We start from the raw sequence: 12972 nt of genomic DNA on the forward strand, positions 1-12972 counted from the left end.
ACCGTCTTGGATATGGTTTTGTAGCAAACTGAGCCCCTTTTACTTCATACTTCACTTAGCTTTGAGAAAACTTAGGAATTGCCCACATGTTTAAAACTAGAGCTGGTAATATTGTGATCTTAAATTAGTGTACAGTCATGCATGAAAGGAAGCTGCTCAAAGACTCTGTAAACTGGTCATAATATCCTGAACATCAAAAAGGAAGTTCGGGGCTGACTCAGCAGAGAAGGGTCTTGCTGCCAAGCCTGATGACCTAATTTTATACCAACAAGACCTTCCATGGTGCAAGCGTGTGCCCCCACGCAGATTAACTAATTAGTACAATAGCAGTTGCAAAGAAAGTAGAATTACACACAACATGATTTAAATTTTGTTTAAAACAAACCCAACCCTACATTCTGGTGGAAAGTGTCTATAAATGCAACCAAATGGCTACAGTGATGCTTTCTGCAGGCCGGGACTCGGTCCCATTTATACTTTTCTTGAGAGTGGTCAGTGGACACAGTGCATTTGGGTCACGTTCTGAATACACAGGGTTTTGTGAGCAGTTTACTGTACGCCTCAAAGCAGAAACACAAAGGGTTTTGAATGTTATTGGCACAAAATGATAAAAGTTGCCCTGACTTGTCATTGCATATTATACTGGGTAAAGAGTTGTAATTATATATCAATTTAAAAAATTAAAAAGTTGGAGCCGGACGATGGTGGTGCATGCCTTTAATCCCAGCACTCGGGAGGCAGAGGCAGGCGGATCTCGGTGAGTTTGAGACCAGCCTGGTCTACAAGAGCTAGTTCCAGGACAGGCTCCAAAGCCACAGAGAAACCCTGTCTCGAAAAACCAAAAAAAAAAAAAAAGAAAAAGAAAAGAAAAGAATTCCGCATTGAACCCATCTGGTCCTGGGCTTTTTTTGGTAGGGAGNTGTAATTATTTCTGGGTATAAGCTAGCCATGCGGGCGGCCGGGTGCCGGGGACGCAGCCCTGCCGCCACTTCTATTTCAACAAAATCTTAAAAAAATAAAGAAATATCTTTAAGAAAATAAAAAGTGAGTCAGACATGGTGACTCCTGTATGTAATCATAGCACTCAGGAGGCTGAGGCAGACAATTACTGAGAGTTTGAGGCCAGCCTTAGCTACATAGTAAATTTTAAATCAGCTGGAGCTAAATAGTGAGATCCTGTTTCAAAACAGCAACAATAAATAACAACAACAAAAACTGTATGTGATGGTACATGCCTATAATTCTAGCTCTCAGGGGGCTGAGGCAGGAGGACTGAAGATTTGAAGTCAGCCTGGCCTATTTAGCAAATTTGAGACTATGGGCTGGAGAGACCCTATCTCATCAACAAACAAACAAATAAATAAATGGAAGCTGGGCATGGTGGTGCACAACTTTAATCTCAGCACTCGGGAGGCAGAGGCAGGCAGATCTCTGGACTCATGGATGACTTGGTTTAAAAAGTGAGTTCCAGGACAGTCAGAGTTACAAAGAGAAATCCTGTCCCGAAAACCCAAACAAAACAAAACCCACAAGTAAATAAATACAATTGGAAATATATGCATATTTCATTATAAAATACACAGGAAGTGCTAGACTGAAAGATGAAGGCATTTCTAAAGCAAATTCAGCATGTTTTCCTGATAGTTGTGTCAGTGTCTCTGTGGGAAGAAGCAGACACAACAGGTCATGAACAACGCATAGGTACTGGAAGGAAGTGAAGGGCAGAGAAAGTTAGGGTACCAGAGAATGGCTCCCACAACCCTCCTTCCACCTACACATGGTCTCCAACCTGCTGCTGCCCTCCATGGAATGTCAGTTTGCTGCCCAGAGCAGGGGCCGCCTTTGCATTTCATCCTACCTGGCCGAGCATTGGCTGATGCTCTTCCTGTTTCCGGCCTCTCTTGATCTTCACATTCTTGCTCTGGCACCCCACAGGCATGTCCCCAAGGACCTGCTTTCTCCATAAAGCCCTGGCTGCTTCCACCACCTGGCAATAACTCAATAACAGGAATCCATTAAGGAATTCATTGATTAGGTCAGAGCTCTCCCCACCCGGTGGACCCAACACTCTCACCACCTTATCCCTTCCAAAAAGCCATCGTCTAGTATTTGAAAATTTTAGGGAGACATTTCATATCAACTGTTGTCTGTTTGGTTGGATCCTCCATCTCACCCTGCATGATACCATTCCTCGCCGCCTCTCCCCAAACGCCCACCCTCTCAGAGACTCTCCAAACAAAGGGAAGGCACCAAAAAGCCCAGTTCCACATTCTTGGTGGCTACTGCAGCTCCTCCTCTGAAGCTGTCAACAGCCCAAGTCCCTGCCTTTTGGCATTCAGCTCTGGACCACACCTGGGCACAAACCCAGCTTGTGGCAGACACATCATCACCCCTCACCTACAGGCTATAAAGTCTCCCTGCTTTAGTTTGGGCGTGTGGCTTCTCCGGCCTTCATCTCTGGGACTGGAAAACCCACCTAGGAGTTGCTTTGCTCAAATAAACCTGTTGTTATACTTTTTCAACTTGCCTTGATCTGACTCACTGAGTCTTCAGAGGAGCCTTTTACCGGGGACAGAGAATCCATTTTACTCAAAGTCTGAATTTGTGTCCTGAAGCATCAAATAATATGCAACGCGATGCTTATGGCTCTGTTTCAACATAGTTTTTCAGACACTAACTTAAAGCTCATATAATTTACACATTATGAAGCATTCTTTTCCTGCTTTTGTTTATTCTTTTCTTTCTTTCTCTTTCTCTCTCTCTTTTTTTCTTAAACAGAGTCTCGGGAGGACCTGGTTTTGAACTAGAGGTTCTCTGGCTTCGGTCTTCCCAGTTTATGCCATAAAAGGCATGAAATCATGCTCAGAGGGAAGCAAATTCATATAGGAGCAGTTTGCATATGAAATATTTTATTTTATTTTTAAATAATATTTTTTCTTTTTTTTCAAAGATTTATTTATTTATTGTGCATGCAGTGTTCTGTCTGCATGTATGCCACCAGACCAGAAGAGGGCACCAGACCTCATTACAGATGGTTGTGAGCCACCATGTGGTTGCTGGGAATTGAACTCAGGACCTCTGGAAGAGCAGGCAATGCTCCTAACCTCTGAACCATCTCTCCAGCCCCTTATTTTATTTTATTTTATTTTACTTTGAGACAGGGTTTCTCTGTGTAGTACTGACTGCTCTGGAACTCACTCTGTAGACCAGGCTGTCCTAAAACTCACAGAGATGCGCCTGCCTCTGCCTCCTGAGTGCTGGGATTAAAGGAGTGCGCCGCCATCACCCAGCTAGGAAACATTTTTATAAAAGTATTATCTGTTCACTGGAGAAAAGTGAACGGGCCAGCGGAACAAAGTGAATAATGATCTTGGCAATCCCATGGCTTGCAGATAGCATATCCTTTTCTACATTTTTTTCCCAGGAATTTGGAGTTTGTTTTGGCTGGGGAAGGAGCATTGAAGCTGTTTGTTTCTCTTCAGTTCACCGGGAAACTGAGCTTTTTCTCTCTGGCTACAGAGACTGAAGCTGAGGAGTAACAAGAAGGGGGGAGAGAGGAAAGCCTGGATGTGTGGGAGTAGCTGGAGAAACAGTTCCGAAGCCGAAGCCGGTTCCCTGCCAGAACTTTAGAGACAGTGTAGCACCCACACTCTGTCCGAGTGCAGCTTAGAGGAATTATCAATATGAAAGGGGGGATTTCAGGGCTGGGGAGATGTGCCTATCTAGCTTCCAAGTATGAGGCAGGAAATGCCTTCCTCCCTAAGGAAGTGAAATAATAATTGAGCAAGATAATGGGTAATTCCGTAATGACAGAATGCATGTTGTTATTTAGAGGTGTCTGGCTTGAGGGGACAGAGGAACTAGAAGTCATGAGCTTAGCTCACCAACCACATCAGCTTCTGGTCCCCATGCGGTTGGAACTGCTTTCCAATTTCTGTCTACCAAACCTCACTGAGAGCTCCCTGAAGGGACATTGGCAGTGAGGTCTAGGTTCTGGATGTGGGGGATTGTGAAGAATGAGAGAAGGTGGAATTTGCCCCCTGAGGCTCTCCACTGATTCTAAACCAAGTGTGGATTGTACCCCGCGGAGGCTGGCTGCATCCCAATCCCGCTAAGGGAAGTCACTTTCTGATTTTTTGGTATCTCCTTGTTATGGCGGGAGATCTGGATGGTTCCAGGCTAGAAAACGTCTTACCAACATACAAACAAGGAGAGGATTTTGGGATGACCAAGGAAGGCGGTACACCCCACTCCCCACCCGAGTTAGCGAGCCGAGTGAGAGGGACGCCGAGAAAGTCATCCCAAATCCTTATCTTCTTTCCCAGGATACTGAATCAATCATGAGCGTAAGTCGAAGGGTCAATAACTCAGAGGTTTCAAATAAGGAATTTTATTTAACCTTTCGTGTCCTGACAGTCAGTCTTCCCCAGGGCCTTGGAGTGTTTTCCTTTAGGAAGCAGACTTTGGAAGGGAGTGGACGGCTGCCAGCTCCGCACTCATCTGCGCCTGCGGGGCCCACGAGCAGCTTTCTTTTCTCCCCGGCGCCTTCGAGTGGGGACAGGAGGAGCAGCCGGAGTTGGGGGTCTAGGGACAGGGCCGGGTGCCGAGCGGACTGCGCCACCTTGGGCAGGCTTGTAGATCAAATGGAAGATGAAGGCATTGCAGTACCTGCAGTGAGGGCGTGGTCAGGGGCAGGGCCGGGCCTCCCAGTAGGCGAGTTTAGGGCACAGATCTAGGGCCAGGTGCAGTAAAAGACAAGAGCAGTCAGGGGGTAAAAGGACCTGCTGCGAGGCTTGTCGCCTGAGTTCGAGCCCCAGAAAAAAAATAAAGAAGCAACAGAGTCTTTATAGGAGTAGGGCGAGAAGTTGAGGGTTGAGAAGGCTCTAAAAGGTGGTTTGTGTTGGGGTTGTCCAAATCAGCAAAGACAGTAAGAGGACAGAGATGGAGGGTTGTAAGATTGGGGCGAAGAGAACCTTTTAAGCTACAGAGTATATAAATCGCGGATCAGAGGGCTTTAGGCCGCCATGGGCCCTTACCAGGGCATGCAGTTGTCAGCTGCTCTGAGGCGGAATGGGGAGCGGAAGGGGTTGGGCTGTGGAGAGCTGGTGCCCCCTCCGGTGGCCACTGCCATGGTCTGATCGTCCATCACACAGCCGTACTCACTGCTCTCCGTGAAGAAAGCTGGCACTCGGAGAGACTGAGGTTTGGGTGGGCTCTCAGACACTCCCTGGGAGGCTCCCTTGCCCAGATACATCCCAAGCCCCACCCTCCCCCATAGATAAAGTCCCAGAAGAGACGGGATGCTGGAAAGGTACTCCCCAAGTCTGTGGAGCAGTTAAGGGGTGGGCGAGCCCAGTCCTTTAGAGAAGGGAAGGAGCTGGGTGAGTGTGATTATCCACCTGTAGTCGCGGCAGAGAGCTCAGCCATGTGTCCTTGAGACCAAAGCCAGAGTTAAATCCTAATGAGAGAGGATGACACTGGTGACCACGGTGTCCTTCTTTTACTTTCCCCAAATCCCTGCCCTTGAGCCCCAGGCTCTTACCAATAACCAGGTCAGGCTTGGGTCCCTGGAGCAGGTGATAGGGCCGCGTGGACACCCTGATTTGCAGGTCCCTTCGCCCTCCCTTCTCCTTGGTCCCAGAGCTGAACCGTCCCGATGCCCCAGAATTAGGACGCACAGACACCTCAGGGCCATCCTGTGGGGCCGGGAGTGGGGTGGGAAAGCCGCTGAAAGTCCGGGTAATCAGAGGGGGCCCCAGGAAGAACAGAGGAAAGAGGAAGGTGGAGGGAAAGGGGAGGGTCCCACCAGGCTACAGAGACAGGGCTGGAGAAGTGGGCCCCCCTCTAGCTCTCACCCTCTGCATAGTAAAATGCTGCTGGTCACTCTCAGGTGGTAGGCTGTCACCCACAAACTGTAGCTCCAGGGCCACGTGAGGGAGAAGCACCAAGAGCTCCTTAGAGACAGAGAGAAAGTCAGCCCAGGGTTCCACCCTATGACCACACCTGTCTTTTCAACACACCCTCTCTGAGTGGGGACGTTACCCAAAACACCATGACAAGATCAAATTCCTTCCCGGCTTCCACCACATGGATCTTCAGCGACTGCTTATTCTGAATGTTGAGCTCAGGAACTGGTGAGAAGTCCACTTATTAAAGATACGGGGGAGGGGGGGGCGGGGGGCAGGCACCCTTGTTGCCAACCCCACCCCCAGCCTCCTGTCCTGTCTGCGCTCCTTACAGGACTGGGGTACCAGGTGGGTGATGACGTAGTACACAGTCAGTGGGTAGGTGAGAAGCACAGCCATGGGGGAGTCCAGGCTAAGGCCCCGCCACGTGTAGTAATCCTGCCATGAACCTGGGGAGAGAGGCTTAACGGGGGGCCTGATCCCAGACCTGGGCTTCAATTTTTAATGCGCCGTGCCCGCTCAGGCACCAGGTTTCTGTCTGCCACCCCCTGCAGGATCTCTGTCCCAACTCCTACAGGACCCCTCCAGCTCACCCAAGAGGCTCTTGGGTGAGTCTAGAGGCACCGGAGGCATCAGGGCAGGTCCGTCTCCCTGCAGGAGCTGGTAAGGATCACCTGAGTGGATAAGAAGCAGTGCCTAAGAGCTGTAAACCCCTACCTGCCTCATCTCCCCACCCCTCCCAGAAGACCTGTACACCCTGAAGGCCTGAAGCTGTAGCAGGATTGGAGTTAGCCTAGGGACAGGGTTATTGGATGAATCAGACAGAAATGACTCTTTTGAGGTCTGTGGAAAGGCTTAAAATAATCCTAACAGGGTCAGTACAGGGTCAGTACTAACCCCATTAGGACTACGTGTATAGGCCTAATGTGTATATGGAGGGGTTAAATGGGACTGGTCCACTCCCCCAGCCCTCCCCACAACCTTCCCTCTAGTCCATTCCCTGCAAAAGGTCCCACATACCATTGAGAAGGTGGCTGAGGGATGACGTGCTGCCCCAAGGGCTCCTGGGGGTGCCGGGCCCTGGAATCAGCATGCTGAGCTGGGTCCAATAGCCACGAGTAAGGCCTCGAGAGGCCAGGAAAGCCTCCTTGTTAAAGGTCTCACTGGTCACCTCTGCAGGAGAAGGGGGTGAGGGTTGAGGACCTGGTGGCTCAGCTCCAGGACTTTAGCTGTCCTTTGATATCCCTAAAGACCCTGATTTTTTTTATAGAATTTTTTTTCTTTTTTTTTAAGATTTATTTATTTATTATGTATACAACATTCTGCCTTGATGTATGCCCACACGCCAGAGGAGGGCGCCAGATCTCAGTACAGATGGTTGTGAGCCACCATGTGGTTGCTGGGAATTGAACTCAGGACCTCTGGAAGAACAGCCAGTGCTCTTAACCTCTGAGCCGTCTCTCCAGCCCAGGACCCTGATTTTTGAGCCTGGTTTTACCTAGGGAGGAAATTTCCCTTTCTGAGTGTCTAGCATGTTCCAGGCACCGAGAGTTTACACAACCCTTGAAATAATTAAATGTGATTTTATATTTGCTAGTATTCCTTTTTTACAGATGATGGAACTTGAGGGGATTTTTTTTTTTTAATTTTAAGACAGGATCTCATTGCAGCACAGGCTGACTTTAAGTTTACTATGTAGCAGAGGATGGCTTTGAACCCCTGATCCTTCCAAATGCTGTGATTTGTGATTACAGATATGCCTTATCAGAGGCAGCTCTTGTTTTGTCTTGTTTTTGAGACAAGGTGTCACATAGCCCAGGGTGGGGTGGCCTGGAACATGAGATCCTCCTCTCTCGGCCTCCCAAGTGCTAGGAACATACTATCATGCCTGGCTTAAGTGAACTGTTTGACTAGATGGTGGTAGAGGTGAACAGCAAGCATTTGAACCGATGCCTCAGCTGCCCTGGTCTCTCCCTGGATCAGTCATTCTGCCTCAGCTGCTCTGGTCCCTAACACCCAATGCACAGCACCAGCTCTTCTTCCAAGGATGCAGACTTCAGCCAAACACTCATTCTTCAGGCCCTGGACCCAGTCCCGAAGACCTGGTCCCAGGATCCCCTCCCTGCCACTTTGACCTCCTTAGGATACCTGCAGTATAGGTGAAAGGCAGACTTGCCAGTTCCCCTGTTCGTTCCATAAAACCGGCAAGTCTCGGGCACCAAAATCTGTGGCTCACATCATCTGGGCATCGCCGCCAATCAGCCTGGAGACAAGCCTCTCCACAGTATAAGACAGCACTGCACTGGGGGCTGGGGAAACAGGGGTAATTGGCACCCCTCAGTCTTCATGGGTCCTGTGGGCTATAATCTGTCCATATGCCACTCAGCCTGTTTGTATTGCATCCTGTAGCTAATCGCTCATAACTTGTTTTTCCTATTCCTTCCTACCTCCCTGGCCCACCTTTTGCCTGCTTGGGACCCCCACTGGCCCGGCTTGCCTTTCTACGTGGTTGTCTAACTGCTGGAGTCTTCCGTTGACTCCAGCCTTGGGGATGCTCACCAGGGTGTCAACTTCACTTCGAAGCTGTGCTTGTGACAAACATGGCAAGTTCGAGCCCGAAGGGAGGCAAAAGTAAAGCCTGGCCGAGGACCCCATGTCCTCATTGGGGTCTTTGCTAACTTCACGCCCAGCCTCGGGACAAGGCTCTCCAGGTCTCTGCATAGGGATACAGGTGGCATCAGGCTAAAAGGACTCAGGAGTTTCCACACCTTTCCACCCTCTGGTCCCAGGTATTTGTACCGATGCAGGTGGGCGTCTCCCACAGTGAGCTGTCGGGGCTTTCGGGGGTCCCCAGAGCCCATAGGGCAGGCCATGCTGTGGCAAAGGAGAGCATAGGCCCGAGGAGCCAGATTCTCAGCCCCTGGGCTCTGGCCCACACGCCTGTGGGTTCCATCCATTAGCAGATCAATGCCCAAGATGGTGCCATGCTCATCAGTCACCAGCAAAAGACAAGAGAGGTGCAGGGGTGCAGCCTCTGCGGAAAGAGGGAACATTTGGGCGAGAGAGAAGGGGGCAGAGATCACAGTCAGATATACCAAGTTTAGATGTCTTGAGGGGACAGACAACTTCAGTGAGTAGAAGGAACTAGATAAGAGAGGCAGTCCCCATGTAAAGGGGGCAACTGCTATTCGGAGCTAGAATGTAAGAAACATGGGTTCCTTATCAAAATCTGGATTTCTCTTTCTTTAGATTTATTTTCATTTTATGCATATGGGTGTTTTCTCCACATGCATGTCTGTATATCACATGCGTGCAGTGCCTGCAGAAGGCAGAAGAGGGTGTTGGATGCCCTTGAAATGGAGCTACAGAAGGTAGTTAGCCACCATGTGGTTGCTGGGGATTGAACCTGGACTCTCTGGAAGAGCAGTCAATGCTCTTAACCTCTAAACCACCTCTCCAGGCCTAGAACCTCAACTTTTCTTAAGATGCAAGGTCTCTGAGGACTTTCATTCTATACAGTGCTTAGATGTTGGTTCAAATTAAAAAAAAAAAAAAAACACATTGTGGCAAATGAACTTTGGGCAACAGATTTGCATGAAAGTTAACAGCCTGTGACTCCTAATCGGTTGAGAGACAGGGGAGGAGTTCAGAAAGGTGTCTGAACAGGGGACAAGGCAGGGCCACCCTGGGTTCTCACCACTCCTCCGTCCTTTCCTCTTTTCAGGCACCTTCTCGGCCTCTCCTCTGTCCTCCCGGCAGCCGTCATCACAGCTTGTCTCTTGCTGGGTCACCTCTGACTCGGCTGGTGGCTTTGCTTCTTGGGGGGATTCCCGGCTGGAAGGGGCTGGCTCCCCACCCTCTTGTGGTACTGCCTTCTCTGTGCCTGAGCTCCCTTTTCCATCCTCTTCTTCATCTTCTTCCTCCTCCCCTTCTTCCCCATCCTCCAGGCTGACAAAGCTGACATAAGGGCTCAGGTCTCTCAGGCGGAGCGGAGGCTCATCTCCCAGGAGCCGGGAAGCCCCCAGGCCCGGCCCGGGACCTGGCTCTGCACCTTGCCCCAAGCTGATGCCCACACTACGGTTTGGTAAGACGTGGAGCACCCAGAGGGCAGGGTCCTGGGGCAGCCTCCTTATCTGACCCTCCAGTTGACGCCATCGGCCCTCAAGGCTGGTCCCCATGGTCCCTTTCTCTGCCACGAACTTGCGGAACCAGCCAAAGAGAAGAGCAGCGAAATCAAGGAACTCATCCCGGTATCCAGACACAAACTCCATGTCTTCGGATGCACAGGGCCTGGACCCAGACTGAGAAGAAAGAGCTGTATGGTAGCGGTCAGGAGGGGGGTAATGATGAGGGTCCGTGATGGGTCACCAAAGAGAGAAGGTGTGGGCTTGAGGTAAAATCTATGGAGAAGCATTAGGAGCTGAGAATAGGGTTTGCAGGGATAAGGACGGAGGTGGGGGGGTTAGATTGGAAAGTGGATATTTAGGGTTAAAGGTGAGAACTCAGGGATGAAATCATAGTTGGGGCACAAAACTCAATGACTCAAATCCTAAAGTGAGATTTGAATTCAAAGATGGAGAGGTAAGGCTAATCCTACGGGAAAAGCCTTGCTGAGAAGGGGAAAATGTGGGGTCTGTTGGTCTATGGGAAATAGAAGTGAGAATAAAGAATTGAGGCATCTCTTGGGCGAGGATCAGTTTGATGTGAGCCCCTGTAAACCTAACCCCTTTCCGGCGGCTCCTTTCCTCCGGTACCTGCAGCCGCCACCACTTTTTGAAGGTAAATACCTCGTGCTGGTGGACTGTAGTGACGTCAGGGTTGCCCGAGCCCACTGCTCAGAACTCGGATGGCACCCAGCCAGTGCATGCGCACTCCCACGGGTCTGGTGACTTACTAGACTGCTTCACCTTGGCCATGTGACTGGATCCCACTGTGACCCAGCGGACCAGGGAAGTGAAAGCATCTTGGAACCAGAAGGAGATCTAGCAGGTCATCACTTTACAAACCGCCAGACAGACGGGCGACCGCCGGAGAGGACTGACATCCCCGAACCCAACCGAGTCATTCTTCCGGAGCCACCGCTTGCCCTCTCGGGTTCCTCTGGCTCCATAGCCCGAACTTTCTTTCGGTTTTTCAGTCTTGGCTGTCCCCACGACTGACTGACCGTGAGTCTGGAAACGGGTGAAGGAGCTCCGCCTTCGGGGATTCCCCCAATGTGGGCGCTGGGTGCTGCGTAGGCTCCGGGCATTGACCCCACGGTTGGTTCGGGACCGCGCGCGGGGAGCAGCGGCACCTCCACCGCGCGCCCTCTCCCCGCCTGAGCTTGGCACCGACGGCAGCGCCTCCGCAGAACCTCGGGCAGCCGGGGAATCAGCTGGATGTCGGCTAAGTGGCCTGGCGGCAACAAGCTCCGCTAAGCCCGGAGATGAGGCAGGGCTTCGGACCCCTGCCCCTAGCCCTCTTTCTCTACTTGCTGGCTCTGCTGACCCCGCCAGGTTAGTCAGGGGGGCAGGATTGGGGCCAGAACGGAAACTGTGGAGGGGCACAAGAATGGAGGGATTAAGAACTCAGCCCAGAGCTGCCAAAGGCAGCAGCCGGGAATTAGGGGAAGGCTGGCTGGGGTTGGACTGGGACTGGGGGACACCTGGACCCAGGTGGCATTACACTGGGGTGGAAGGTAGATCTGGCGGGTAGGGGAAGCTGAGTGCGACAGAGGAGTTGGAAGCCAACTCAGGACCAGGGTTAATCCCTCGTTCCCCTTTAGGTGATGGCAACCAGGGGAGTGTCACTGGAAGCTGTTCCTGTAAAATAAAAATTCCTCCTGCCACACCGGTACCACCTACTAGCTTGGATTATATCCGACAACGCCTGCAGACATACGATCACTGTCCAGTACTCACCAGGTACCGTCTTGTCTGTCGGTGTGTCGTCCCCCGTTCCCCGTCCCCCCCCCCCCAACCCGGGGAATTATAGGACCACCAACCTGAACACCAGGTCCGGGTGGGAAAGCCTAGTTCCTCCCCAGTTTCACTTATCTGGGGATTTCCAGCCCTAGTGGAGCTCACCTTGGGGGTGACTTCACATCTTTGGAATGAGGAAAAAAGTAGGGAGGGGAAGGAGTGGCCATGGGAGACTAGATCGATCCTCTTGCAGGTTCTGGTTAACGACATCCGTCACTGTGTGTGGGGACAGCCGGGAACAGTGGGTCCTTGATTTGATAAAGTGCATTGACAGCAAAGGTGAGAAGCTCTTGGGTCCTCCGGTGGGCCACAATTCCCTTTGCCTCTGCCACACGGCACCTTCCTATTTGAAACCTCTTAGCGCTGGCTGAAGTACTTTCACTTACGTCTGTATCGTTCCCTCATCTTCTTCCCTCTGTCATTTTGTTCTGCCACATCTGCCATTACTTAATACTTTCTTTTTCTACGTCATTTATTTATTTTTATTTCGTGTGCATTCACATTTTGGGTACATGTATGTCTCTGTGAAGGTGTTGAATCCCCTAAAACTGGAGTTACAGGCAGTTATGAGCTGCCATGTGGGCACTGGGAATTGAACCCAGGTCCTCTGGAAGAACAGCCAGTGCTCTTAACCACTGAGCCATCTCTCTAGCCCTACTTAGTATTTTCTTGAAGAAGTCACTATTATAAAGTGTACTCGAGATTGGCCAAGCTAAATAAGAGCTCTACCACTGAGCTATCGTCCTGCTTTTTAAGCTGACCAGGATGGTCTTGAACTTGTTATCCTCCTGCCTCGACCTCTCTTGTATCTGGGATTACAGGTCTCTACAATAGGTTTGGCTTTTACTATTACATTTTAATTGAAATCACTTGAAGGTATTATTTTAATTTTCTCATATTTAATGATGAAAATAAACGTTAAATTGAAAGAATTTATCCAGGTGTGGTAGTGCCCACCTTTAACCCCAACATTCTTGAAGGCAGAGGCAGGTGGATCTTTGTGAATCTGAGGTGGTCATGGTGGGGGTGGGGGTGGTGGTAGTGATAGTGGTGGTGGAGGTGGTGGTGATGGTGGAGGTGGTAATGGTGGTGGTGGTGATGGTGGT

At 50.5% G+C, this 12972-nt stretch overlaps 2 protein-coding genes across 3 annotated transcripts in view; one reads left to right on the forward strand and one right to left on the reverse strand.

Moving 5' to 3' along the window:
* Positions 1-4374: 4374 nt before the first annotated feature.
* Zmynd15 (zinc finger MYND-type containing 15) lies at positions 4375-10831 on the reverse strand. Of its 2 annotated transcripts, none has more exons than XM_050162652.1 (13): positions 10694-10831; positions 9604-10207; positions 8706-8940; positions 8466-8621; positions 8055-8215; positions 6927-7079; positions 6500-6580; positions 6239-6355; positions 6043-6131; positions 5856-5954; positions 5400-5696; positions 5037-5197; positions 4375-4668 (listed from the first exon to the last, which is right to left on the reverse strand). In XM_050162652.1, exons 2-13 carry the CDS (start codon positions 10175-10177, stop codon positions 4497-4499), a joined length of 2295 nt encoding a protein of 764 aa, XP_050018609.1. In that variant the 5' UTR covers positions 10178-10207; positions 10694-10831; the 3' UTR covers positions 4375-4496. The 2 variants fall into 2 exon arrangements, with proteins under 2 accessions (XP_050018609.1, XP_050018610.1); XM_050162653.1 differs by lacking the exon at positions 10694-10831 and having other exon boundaries at positions 5400-5458; positions 5543-5696; positions 9604-10649.
* A 50-nt stretch (positions 10832-10881) lies between these two features.
* Cxcl16 (C-X-C motif chemokine ligand 16) overlaps positions 10882-12972 on the forward strand; it is a 4338-nt gene continuing 2247 nt past the window's right edge. Inside the window, exons 1-3 of the mRNA XM_050162654.1 lie at positions 10882-11401; positions 11671-11809; positions 12060-12145. Coding sequence (XP_050018611.1) covers positions 11332-11401; positions 11671-11809; positions 12060-12145 — 295 coding nt within the window. The 5' untranslated portion in view covers positions 10882-11331. The remainder of the gene's footprint in view (positions 11402-11670; positions 11810-12059; positions 12146-12972) is intronic.

The sequence above is a fragment of the Alexandromys fortis genome, unplaced genomic scaffold, assembly GCF_014885135.2.
Source record: "Alexandromys fortis isolate MF-2015 unplaced genomic scaffold, M_Fortis_MF-2015_v1.1 scaffold_84, whole genome shotgun sequence".
Lineage (NCBI taxonomy): Eukaryota > Metazoa > Chordata > Mammalia > Rodentia > Cricetidae > Alexandromys > Alexandromys fortis.

Coding starts and splice junctions, on each gene's coding strand:
- Zmynd15 (XM_050162652.1), bottom strand. CDS start 10,177: ATGGAGTTTGTGTCTGGATACCGGGATGAGTTCCTTGATTTCGCTGCT. Junction 8,622..8,705: donor GGAGACGCCCACCTGCATCG/GTACAAATACCT, acceptor ATCCCTATGCAG/AGACCTGGAGAGCCTTGTCC. Junction 5,198..5,399: donor GCTCTCTGCCGCGACTACAG/GTGGATAATCAC, acceptor CCCAAACCTCAG/TCTCTCCGAGTGCCAGCTTT.